The 12,457-nt window shown below is 37.2% G+C and overlaps 2 protein-coding genes across 5 annotated transcripts; one reads left to right on the top strand and one right to left on the bottom strand.

Moving 5' to 3' along the window:
* The first annotated feature begins 149 nt into the window (after window positions 1-149).
* Window positions 150-7,115, top strand: LOC127804685 (E3 ubiquitin-protein ligase At3g02290-like). Of its 2 annotated transcripts, none has more exons than XM_052341615.1 (5): window positions 150-408; window positions 1,042-1,338; window positions 2,295-2,721; window positions 3,379-3,488; window positions 6,944-7,115. In XM_052341615.1, the coding sequence occupies exons 2-5, from the start codon at window positions 1,222-1,224 to the stop codon at window positions 6,968-6,970; spliced, it is 681 nt and encodes a 226-aa protein (XP_052197575.1). In that variant the 5' UTR covers window positions 150-408; window positions 1,042-1,221; the 3' UTR covers window positions 6,971-7,115. The 2 variants fall into 2 exon arrangements, with proteins under 2 accessions (XP_052197575.1, XP_052197574.1); XM_052341614.1 differs by having other exon boundaries at window positions 1,038-1,338.
* Window positions 7,116-7,249: 134 nt separating this feature from the next.
* Window positions 7,250-12,249, bottom strand: LOC127804684 (agamous-like MADS-box protein MADS2). Of its 3 annotated transcripts, none has more exons than XM_052341611.1 (8): window positions 10,566-11,313; window positions 9,063-9,141; window positions 8,760-8,824; window positions 8,549-8,648; window positions 8,422-8,463; window positions 8,033-8,074; window positions 7,693-7,832; window positions 7,250-7,581 (listed from the first exon to the last, which is right to left on the bottom strand). In XM_052341611.1, the coding sequence occupies exons 1-8, from the start codon at window positions 10,748-10,750 to the stop codon at window positions 7,494-7,496; spliced, it is 741 nt and encodes a 246-aa protein (XP_052197571.1). In that variant the 5' UTR covers window positions 10,751-11,313; the 3' UTR covers window positions 7,250-7,493. The 3 variants fall into 3 exon arrangements, with proteins under 3 accessions (XP_052197571.1, XP_052197573.1, XP_052197572.1); XM_052341613.1 differs by lacking the exon at window positions 10,566-11,313 and adding an exon at window positions 12,108-12,249 and having other exon boundaries at window positions 7,256-7,581; XM_052341612.1 differs by having other exon boundaries at window positions 7,256-7,581; window positions 7,693-7,870; window positions 10,566-11,317.
* Between the last annotated feature and the right edge of the window lie 208 nt (window positions 12,250-12,457).

Genomic DNA, 12,457 nt, shown 5'->3' with positions numbered 1-12,457 from the left:
TCACTCACTCTCGTCTCGTGCAACTAAAATACGCACTCCTTTTTACAAGCAAGCAAAAAACATAAAAACGCACTGACTGGGACTTGGTTCCGTTCGCTTTATTATTCTTTAATAACACAATTAACCCTTTGGAACCAAACCCAACCCAACCCCAAAAACTCTCACTACGTTATTATTATTATTATAATATATTCCGTCTGTAAGTAACCATACGCTGCTCCTTTTGCAGCAAAGCACAGATTACTCTTATCAGGTTTCTTTCTTTAAATCCCGCGTTTCCTTTGTTTTCTCTCCCAAAATCTCACTCTCTGTCCCCGTTATATGACTCTGGATTTCCACCACTTCGACTACCTACTTTCAGGGCCCCAATTTTCTGCAAGTTTCTCTCTTCCCCCATACACTCTCAAGGTACAGCTACTTTTTTGATCGACCTATTTCTATACATGAATATTCCTCTGCCTTTTGTTTTTTGTTTTTTTTCCCTGACGGAGACTTTGATCTTTTGTTTATATTGGCCATGGAAGGCTCAGACCGCTGTTGGTTCTGATAATCTAAAACGGGTTTCCGGTGATTCATCGATAAATTGGTGTCGGATCTTTTGTTGGAACTTGGACACGTTCTTGTTGCAATTCCAATTTTCGGCAATCTGATGTGTAATTTGAAGTCGGTTTACTTAATTATTTGTTAGAGTAGTTGAGTCATGAATTGTATTCACTTGGGAATTCCCCAATTTACTTTATAACCATACCGGGTGGGTGTGAGATTTCGCAACTGTTAAGAGGGTGTTTCTGGGTTTATTCATTCTCACAGGCCAGTGATGGGATACAGCATTGATTGCCCAAAAAAGGCTCTTGTTTTGCTTCAAAATTGTTGAGTCATCTGAAGAAGGATGAGCCCTCATTAGTTCCTAGAGTTCCAGCTACAAATTTCATCTACTTGCTTATATCAGCATTGTTTATATGTTGGATACTTCTTAAACTTTTAACTTTTATTTTCAAATTATACAAGTGATGTTGTAACTTGCATTCTTAAATTAGGTAGGAATTTGTTCAAGAAAGAGAGACGTTATTGGTTTCCCAAGTACCTGTTCCCTCGTACATCTTCCTGCTGCCACAATAGTTGCTTTCTTCACATAAAGTTTTAGCACATTTGGGGTCAATTCATGAATTGAAGCAGCAGTGGAGGGTTGTGAAGGGATCAAGATATATCAAGCACGTTAGTATGGGTTCCGTTTGCTGTTGTTTACGAGCGGATTATGAAGATTACAGCAATCCAAACAGTTCAGTTTATAGAAACTGCATATGCCTCCGTGGTTTTCTCCATAACTTCTTACATATGGTATGCTTCAAAGCTTTTGTTTTTTCCGTGTTTCATATGACTTTTTACTTAAATAAATTAGTATTACAAGTGTTTGCCTTACTCATAAATACCCGTTCACATATTAATGTTGGTTTCACTCAGAGAACCCCAAAATTCTATTATCCCTAATTTTGTACCCTCCATGTGCAAAATAATATTAAAATTTCAATTTGTCAACTTCACTGAGTAGCTGCTTAGATGATGATGCTAGGAGGTGGATGCTATAGATTGTAATGAGTTTTGCAAGTTGATCAACCCGTTGTTTTGAAGGCTTCTTATGATAGTACTGCTTCTGCATCCACCGCTTGGGCTAAAAGTAGTTACTGGTGAGTCTTGTTAATGGAATGACACGAATTTGAAGAAGTGATTACCCGAGTTTTCGACTGCTGCATGTTAAGGAATTGAGTAAAGGTGTTTTGGTTACTACTTGGACTTGGCTGGACATGGTTCATGAGGTGATACACGATTAGGGACATTCACATTTCAGTTTGACTTAGCTGTTCTGAATTTCTCAAAACAGAAAACACCAAAAATATGAAGAAGCCTTGTAGTTATCTTCTATGACATTATATCAGCAGAGAGAACTCTGTCCCCTTCTGTCTCATTCTGCTTGGTCTCCCTTGTGTTGCCATGCTGGATTAAGAGCCAGCTAATTGGAACATTCTCTAAGAAGGTACCTATAAATTCATTTATGCTTTGGGCCTCTCTCTCAAGAATGGTCTTTAAACATATGATGATTCTAGTTTGTTAGAGGATTGCTGTGTGAAGCACCTAGTATTTGGGGTAATATTTATTTGGTCAATGCTCCAATTAAGTTGCAATGCCCTAGCATTCAATAATTAAACATAGAGAACTACAAATTTATTGAGCAATGTTAACTTTTGCATTCCCTCAATTGAAATTCAACTCCTATTCCATTTTACGTGTTTTGGTAGTATACATCAATATTTCGAAGAGAGGAAGAACATGCCACTCCTTCAACCATTCAGGGGACCACTTCTTTGACTTCTACAACATCACCTGACAACTCTCTCTCTGACATGTACCGTTCTCCTCCAAGGCCTTTGCCCTATGATGCTGACTCCAGATATTTCCGCCTGCCACGGGATGGACTGGTCTCAAGACGGGAGAAGGGATCAAGCCGTTCACATGAGGAAACTGAACCACTAAGAAGAAGTGATACTGATGCAGATTCAGAACCTCTGAGTATTCGAGAAAAATGGAACGAGTTTACCTGTGAAGAAGGATCAAAAGAATATCTAACCAGATCCTCACTGAAGCTCTCAACTACAAAAACAGCAACTGGATTTGAGCATATTTATTCTTCAGAAGATGAAGATGTCTGTCCAACATGTCTTGAAGGTGAATCAAGTATTATTTTTAGTTACTCTGTGTGTTTGGGGTGGAGTGGGGGGGGGGGGGGGGGGTGTTGATCGTGGCCAGGTTTATCATAGGCCTATAACCTGTGATACCTATGCTTCTACTGCCTTTTTTGTTAGTCTTTTTTATTCTTATTGGTATTTAAGTTCTTTGCATGGTCTCTTTAATTCTATAACTAGAAAATGAGCAAAAACATAGAGGTAATGGGTCTCTTTCAAATTAGAAGAGAGTGATGAATAATAATTTAAAAAACATCTTTGCCTTTCAAATTGTCCTCATAAATAGTAAAGAAGTGAGGCTCTCATGTTTGCTCAATGAACAATGGTTAGAGCATAGTTAACCTGCATTACAGGTCCTGTTGTAGTTTGCCTTTGTGCTTTTTTTTCTTTGGGAATCAATTATGAAACTATGGTGACTACAATAAAATATATCTTGTCATGCTTCCAATTTTGGGCATCAGGGACTTCTAATCTGGGAATCTAAAGCAGCTTCTTTGATGATTGGGATGCCTTTTTTGTTTATTTTCTTGAGTGCTACTTTTTGATGTTTGTTGGTACCGTAGACACATGCAGCTGTAGAATAGGGGAGTAGGTTTATAAAATGGTGATACTAATAGTTTCCCCTGCATTCTGCATACAGAATACACATCAGAAAACCCCAAGATAATAACGAAATGCTCTCATCATTTCCACCTTGGTTGTATATATGAGTGGATGGAGAGAAGTGAAAGCTGTCCAGTCTGTGGCAAGGTAATATTATCTTTTCAGTTGTAAGAACTTAATAACTGGAACGAATTTATGGTTATGTTTTAACTGATGCTTATTATAATAAGTGTTGTCTGCATATGAGTAAAGCAAAAACTTCTAGCCAATATCTCCAGCATGTAGCCAAAATTAATCCCTTGTTTGTGTATTTATTGATTTCTTTTTAATTTTGTTTGGCATATTTTTTTATTTCTTTGTTCTCTGTCCTATTTGATTTATCTATCAAGTCCAGGTCCAAGTTTGAGTCCTATCATTAATTAGCACTGGATGCGATTCCTTGTCCATTTGGTGGAGATGTGTTTTTCTTTACTTGAATAACCTCATTTTGTTTGTTGTATGAATGTTGGTAGTTACTAAATTGGTGATGATTCCATTTTAACTATTGCCACCATTTCTAAACGCACAGGCATTTCTCATTTGATTAGAAGGAAACCCTGCAAGTGGACAGACAATCATCTGGATTAGAACTTAAAACACAAAAGCTATAACTCCGAAAGATAGGGAAAAAGAGAAGGAAGCTCTCTGACATCTCCAGTAATTTGAATTATGGTTATGGGATAAAATTAAAGTAGAAAGGATTAAAAAACGGGTTTTAAATCAGAATATAAGCAATAGGGGGCACAATGAATCCCAATTATATGTTAATACAGTTGCCCCCTAGAAATTTGGATTGGGTCTTGTAAAACTTCTCATCACATGGCAGTGCATTACATGCATATCCTTGTGCATGTTTCGCAACACAATGTACTATGGTTAGTTCCTCTTGTGTTTAGCAAGCAAGTACAGTCAAAGTGTAGGGGAGTCAGCTATATTTCATTTTAGATTTGGCGCACAGAATAGCAAGGAAGATGGCACAGGAGACTTTGCATTGCCAGCTTTGCATACTTTGAAATCACTAAATGTGTTATAATCTCAAATCTTGTTAGTGGATATAAGCAATGAATTTTGACTTAAGAAATTGCCATGTGTATGTAACATAGACAAGCTTCTGTGTTATATTGTGGTTTTGGAAGGTTGCATCATAGTTATTGGTGGAAAGAGTAAACCAATTCTATAAGCAAGTATTAAATGGTGTCATGGATTTCACTGTTAGAAGATCACGATATCAAGTTGCAGCATGTTTGGCGCTGGGTAGGGAATCAATTTTGATCAATACATGAATTTAAGCATCCAACATTGATATAAATATAATATATATATATATATATTTGTGGCTAGGGGAAAGTTTTTCTATGCTTTGTAGTTCTGGTTTGGTGTGGCTTCTTTGATACTCACATTGATACATGTGTAGAAATATGCTATCTGGCATCATTGACTTGGATGTAGCAAAATATTAAGATTCAATCAGGTTTAGGATTGATGTTTTGTGTCAAGGAAATGCTACATCTCTATATATTTTTGTTGGTTAAGGCTCCTATCTGTTGGAGTAGTGCTCTTGAGGCTTGATTATGAAACTGATAGTGAAGTGCTTGGTTCTTTCTTTGAATCAGGTCACTCTAATAAATATTTAGTTTTAAAAAAAAGTTCTACTTCTTTTGATGCAAATGTTTAAACTTTAAACATTTAATGCACCCACAGGAGGTACACAAGCTGGTTTAGAATTCTAAAGTTGGAAATGAAAAGCACCAATCTTTTGGGTAGATATCTAACCTATCTTGATGATTTAGCAATGGACCTGTAATATGTGAGTTCTAAAGCTGATTTAGCAAAATTTTTAACCAGACTTCTGGTGTGAAAAATCTATAATAGGTGGAAACTAGCAATGGACCATTATTTCTTAATGCAGCTCACTTCACCCACTTGATGGAAGGATTCATAATGATTCTTTATGAAGTACAGTTCGTGGCGAAATTAGCAGTTTGCCACTCAACTTATTTCTAGTAGCTTTTGAAATTAAAATTGCTGACTTTGCAGAAAGCAAGAAATTGTAGGTATACAGTCATTTTGTTGTCAGGATTCAGAAGTATCAACATGATGAGGACACAAATTGAATTGTTAGATGCAGAGTGGTGCAACTTTAAATGTGAGTTCAATTAAGATGTTGGAAAATTGACGCCAAAATTTGTTCTTATTCTTGACATACAAGGACGGGTTAAGTTGAACCCCAGGACCCAAGTGCTTACCATTCGAGCTAAAAGCTATAGCTATTAGCCAAGGCAGCCACTTAATCCTATAAGTGCAATGGGCGGTGCCATCATCAGGTTCAAGCCTAGAGAGTAGAGACCAATTACTAGGTCAATTTCTAGGTGGCCACAAACTTGCCAGGCATTTATCTAGGGACTGCCAATATTTAACTCAACAATTCCCCTCCACCCCCCACCCCGAATTGCGTCTGTGCCAGCTCGAACCCCTTATATGCTCTGATACCAGTTGAACCCTAGGACCCAAGCGTTTACCACTTGAGTTAAAGGCTATAGCTGTTAGCCGAGGCAACCACTTAATCCTATAAGTGCAACGGGTGGCACCATCACCAAGTTCAAGCCCAGAGACCAATTATTGGGTCAATTTACGGGTGGCCACAAACCTGTCAGGCATTTATCCAGGGACTACCAATATATATATATATATATATATTATCGTAGGAATCGAGAAGCTTCGCATAGCGGCGCCTTTGGCGCGAGCATTGCCTCTCTATAACCTACGGGTCGAGCTGAACCAGACCATCGGGCCAGTCCAAGGTAAGTTCGGGTCGAAGACCTGTGCCCGTGGCCTCTCGTGTAGTTAAACGATACTTACCGCATTGTCCAGAATTCGAACACACAACCTTGGCATACCCATCACTCGAAACTCATGTGGTCGATCACTTGAGCTATCTTGAGGGGTTCAGGCACGGTCAATATTAAACCCAACAATGAAGAATTTTATATGGTTAAATGTGAGTTCAATCAAGATGTCGGAAAATTGATGCCAAAATTTGTTTTCGTTCTCAACATACAAGGATGGTTATGAAGAATTTTACATGGTTACGTGTGTTTATTGTTTATAATCTTGCTCATCCATTTCATGTGGTGCCATATTGGGTGTTGGTCACTTGTTCAACACGTCTTTCTATCTTTGCACTTACAAGATGGAGATTAGTATCTTCATACGTGGAACTTAGATGTAAATCCAATTTCTTCTTTTCTAGCATACAATCACATATAGGCTGTCTTTGCTTCATTTCATGAGTAATGGTCCTTGCCCCAGCACTAGCAGCCGTTGTCTGGGACATTGAAACTCTTGCCCTCAAAGCTGGCTTAAGACATGGCTTTGACTTTTCATTTTTCAAATATTTTTTTCTAGATGTTCTTGTTATATTGCTTGATTGCTACAAACAATTTGAGAAATCACTAAAAAGGGGAAAATGTAAAGAGTTAAAAAAAAATAAAAGGTTAGTAGGCATTTTGCTATCTGATAATTTGATTAGCTTTGAATATGTTTCAATTTGCTTTCTTTTCTAGGTGATGGCATTCGATGAGCCGATATGATTTCAGTTACGAGAGGGGGAGCAACAAACAGGAAGGGGGAATGGAAACAGAAAATGTACAGTCCTTGTGAATACTGCAGTTTGTGTTTCATATACTGAATGTGAACTATTCTTGAGCTGAATTCTGTCCGGACGCCTTCTTTTTCTTTTCTGTTTAATTTATTTTTAAACTTGAATTTCCACTGGGAAAAAATTCTGGAAGTTTCTTAAATATATATTATATGGAAAGAGAAAAAGTATGATTGCAGATTGAAATTGGAAACATGCAGTTTCATGTTGCCAGCTACTTCTAATCTGAACTGCGAGTGGAGGCTTGACTAGACAATCCTTTATTCAGCAAGCTCAATCAAAGATGCAATTCTACAAGACAAGATCCAGAAAGAGAGATTAACAAGCCTCTCATATTTGATAAGAGCACCATATATAGGTTCTACAAGACAAGATCCAAGAGTTGAGGGCAGTTTTCTGATCATTCATTTGCTGCTGTTTCTTTATTCAAAGGTACAGATATTATAGCGCAATTCTCAAAGCATCCAACCAGGGATTAAGCCATTCATGTTCTGCTCATTATGGGTTACAGCGGCAAGCTGGTTCGAAACTTCAGGATTAAACCTGGGTCCAAAAATACTGTTAAATTAATGGAGTAATTTCCACAGCCATTGGAAACAGAATCAAAAAGGAAAAGATAGGTTCAATTAAGAACTTAGTTGAGCAGTACCGTACCCTATTTGCAAGCTGCAACTGCAGTCCAAGGGCTGCAGGAAGACTTGAGACTGGGCATAGAGGTGGCAGTGTGGACTATTTTGCATTCCACCATCCCATTGGAATGATCCAAGGTGATTTTGGTTATAAATTTCATCAAGCTGTCAAATATGAAATAACAAAAAAGGGGGCATATATCCTGTAAATGAATTTGAACCAGTGGAGATTAATGGATTTCTGGGGCAACTACTTTAATACGTTCATCGTTTTCTTTCCTGGTTAAGTTCATCGTTTTTGTACAAAAATTCTAAAGTGGGATTGTAATGCACTGGTCATAATTAAGCAATGGTAAGTAGTGTACCTTCCTCTCTAAATCTTTGTTAGCTTCAATCCAGAGCCTTTCCTGTAATTGGGTGGTAGCTTTTAGTAATAAAAAACACATAAGGTTATGTTGCAGTGTAAAAGAACAAAAAAAAGGTCATGTTTAAACAAAAATATTTCAATTGATGTTATTTGAAATTCTCTCTATTGTAAATTGTCTTTCAGTTTTTTGGCCTGGGCTGTGGGCTCTCAAAAATTATTTTGTCCAAAAAGTACTTTTGTTTTTCAAATCCAATTATATTTGGAATCTCAAATTCCAAATGGCAAATAAATAGGTTAAATTACTCTATACAAAAACATAATCTAAACTTCAAAAGGGATTTAATGTTTTTCACCTAAAAATAAGGGTTTAATTTTTAAGTTAGATACCTTGGTTTGAAGATCAGCAAGCTCATCCAGCATGAACTGGGTCTGCAAAGCATGTTAAGAGTCAACCTTGGGATGTTTAAGAATCCAAATAATTAATCTTTTGCAGTAATACTCGTATGGGTCATACCTTAGTTGACCTAATCCGGTTTAGTGATGTCTCTAGTTGATGCTCAAGATGTTCGAGCTCCTTCATGTTCAGGGGGTCCAAGTGTTCACCAAGAAGTTGTCTGCAACATTTCAATGATATATTAAAACAAAACCCAAAGGCCAACAAACCAAGTTAACCTTTAGAAGATGGAACTAAGAAAAGCTTTTTGCGGAGATTAAAAATACATTACCTTTGATAGTGTTGAAGTGCCTCGTGTTTAGCTTTGAGTAACAAGTATTCTCTGTAGCTACTTTGCTGTAGTTAACATATAGAGATCAGAACAAGTAAACCAAGCAATGAGTCATCAAAACAAAGATACCGTAGTTGGAACAAACTGCAAATGTGAAGAATTAATTAAGAGCATCAAGCAGTGAACGATAAAGAACATTACACGCCCGGCTGGAAACCTCTTGAATCATACTGGTTTACTGAACCTCAAAGGCCACGTTAAGGTGAACAATAACAGGTGCTTTAAGAGATGAATAAGTAGTACCTCAATCTCTCTGGATGTTCCATTAAATTCCTTTGTAGCATAACTGCATGCTTGGTACCTTTCTAGTGTTTTGAGCATGCTGGGGATCAAGTCAGTGTAAAAAAAAAAAAAATTAGTTAGCTGATTTCAAAAGAATATAAAAAATGAAACAAGCCATGTCATATTGTCACATATGACTAGAATGTTTCGTTGATCTAAATATCAAGATTGCAACAATCAATAATCGAAGAATATCTATGTATACACATTTTTTACTAGGATCAATGAATATTTTAATGGATTACATTGCCATGAATTGTCAAAAGGCCCTCTCTCGAGTTCATATATAAATATGCATCCAATTATGAATTGATGCAGATTCAAAAATACCTCTGTCAACGATCTAAAATCCATAATTAGCAAGGAAATCGGGAGAGGTTATATAATAGATTTAAAATTTCATTATTAATTAGAAAGTTATTAATAATCCTTTGAGTGCTCTCCTATTTAAGCATGTGCATTTACTTATTATAAGAGAAATAATCTGCAAGGGGCACAAGACTTTTTTGAGTATAAGGAAGATGCTGAGATATTCCCTATTAAACGATGATTAAACGGACGTCCATACACCACTGGGAAATCAACATCAATTTCTTCTTTGTTTTTTTTTTTTTTTTTTGCTCCGTGCATTAATTTCTTCACATGTAAAGGCTAATAATGATGAATCTACACTTCTCTAGATGCTGCAGCTTCTTCATCGATCAACAGGCCCTATGCATGAGAAATGGAGAATCATTTGATGAAGTCATCATTATGTGTGAAGTTAGAGAACAGATCCCTGAAAAATGCATTTAACTATACATTAAGCCCAAATAGAACAATTAATATTGCTGGTATAGCAGAAAGTTATGTAGGTAAATGAGCTTTTTCAGGTCGAGGAGATGATTGTCCGAAGGTAACCTTCAGTGGCCGTGCATTGGAAAGTCCCTGCAGATCGCCCCATATATACAGAACAGAAGTGTAAACGAGTAATCAGTACTTGAAACAAGTTTTACAAGTCCTCAGGTTCCAGCGGCAGACAGAACACTATATTCTTGCTTGTATATATATATATATGATGGCCCCATCTCTAAATTTGTATATGGAACGAGACAAACTCGTTGAAGATCAGTTAACAATCTACACTTTCAAGCAAACTTGTACAAGAAAAATAAAACCCTAGAATTTGCCAGCTTAAAGGATTAAAAATTGGAGAATGTCGAGATACGCAAGTAATTCAATCTTTGATAGGATGAGCAGACGAAGCCAAACCATGCCCATATGAGAAAGTTAAAAGAGAAACACGTGCACATAATCATAAATGCAAGGGTAAACCTCAAGTAATTAGAACGATAATTATTTGGGAGTCCAGATGGAAACAAAAGCTCAAGCCTGCTCAGATACAGAAAAAAAAAATTAAGGAAAAAGAAAAAGAGCCACCAAGAAGAAGGATCGCATAGATCACACGAGAGAGAGAGAGTGTACTTGTTGGTGCTGCAGAACTCATAGAGCTTGCCACGATTTGAGAAGATGATGAGAGCGATCTCAGCATCGCAGAGAACGGAGAGCTCGTAAGCTTTCTTGAGGAGTCCATTCCGTCTCTTCGCAAACGTCACCTGCCTGTTTATCTTGTTCTCTATCCGCTTAAGCTCTACCCTTCCCCTTCCCATCTCCTTTTGTAACCTTAACTATATAGAAATCTCTCTCTCTCTCTCTCTATATATATATATATATATGTATATACCTACTCTTTCTAAATTTATTCACCTTCTTCTCTTAGCTACCAGTTGATCTCCTTATCTTCCTGAGTCGACCGTGGGCAAGGTAACCAAAAGGGTGAAAGAAAAACTGCAAACTCTAGACACAGACAAAGAGACACAGGAATTCAATATATATAGAGAGAGGAAGAGTTCCGAATTCGGCTCTCTTCTTTCTTTGGATTCTGTGTTTTAACCTAAGGATCACAATCTGCACCTTCCCATCATCAGAGACGAAAGAGTTAGGGTTAACGATGCTCCCACCTTTTCCTTTCTTTCATGTTTTCAACTATGTACTTAGAGATGCTATTTTCCACTTTCATTTACTGCGCGTGATTGCCACAGCGTGGCATATTGGGGATATCTTACAGCCGGATGGTTCGGTTTGGAAGGTTGGGTAGACGCGATCCCTTGGGGAGTGGTGATTTTCGGTCCATTCTTTGGCCTTTGCATTACATTCACTCGCAGTTTATACGAAGATGGATCAGACCCAGTCGAGTTCTGCTGTACATGTATTCATGAGTTATGAATATATATATATATATATACCTCATGATCTCACCTTTGTTTTGTTTCTTTTCAATTCCTGAGAATGATTTTGCTTTTTCTTATTCCATGATTGTGTGCAAGATATTCTACAGTAGACATGCAATCCTCTACAGAGAATTAAAAAAAAGTAAGTTTAATTACACAAAGGATTATATGTAATAATAAATTAAGTTGAAGTAATTATCGATCGCTGTCCTTGTTAATTACTTAGCCTTAGGGTTGGTTGCATGGCAGCACCAAGCAAGTGCTCTGAGGAAGAAACATGGTGAGCAAATTGCATTTTATATATATATATATATTGATTATTATTGGAGAGATTATTCTTTTTGGGTGAACGAATTCTAAGAGAGAATCTAACCAATTTAGATTGAATAATAATGGAGAAAATGCTTAGACTTAATTACAAATGAACACGTAATCGTAAGTATTGATACATATGCATGTAGGATAATTATGGGAGGGTATATACTGATGACATCAACAAATTAATTAACACTAAATATATTTAGAAGAAACAATTAGTTTCAAAGTTTATTGTATTGGTGTATCTCGATACGACATGGGCATTGGATTTGACAGCGTAACAAAGTTGAATCAGCTAACATATATAGTTGATTAGTTATTAGTTATCTAACTGTAACTGAATCACGCTGATGAACTGAAACGCCATGCGATTGGTTGGCATCGAATGAAATGAAAGGTGAGAGAGAGAGAGAGATACCGATGCATCCGACTTTGCAATTCGATCCCTCGCAACACCGACGCCATTGATGATAGCTAGCAAGCTGCACGCTTTCGGGAGCAGCAAGCAATTATTGTGCTTCCTAGTCGGATCGGAAACCCACCCGTAAACACACACACACACACACACATACACCGAGTTTGTATATATTCCATTCAAATCAGTCAGTCTACGTCCATCACTGTCGTCTTTCTTTATTACGGCGCACCTCATCTCACACCGGGTTTCAACTGTATCCGTCGTGTTCTTGCCGGACTCTCTCTCGGACCCTTCTATTTTCTTCAATTTCACTGCACATCGGAGTAAACATGGGATCATAATTTTCTCGT

Source organism: Diospyros lotus, chromosome 6 (genome assembly GCF_014633365.1).
Source record: "Diospyros lotus cultivar Yz01 chromosome 6, ASM1463336v1, whole genome shotgun sequence".
NCBI classification, from domain to species: domain Eukaryota; kingdom Viridiplantae; phylum Streptophyta; class Magnoliopsida; order Ericales; family Ebenaceae; genus Diospyros; species Diospyros lotus.
The sequence above is the reverse complement of the archived record's forward strand: the minus strand, read 5'-3'. Positions and strand labels throughout refer to the sequence as shown.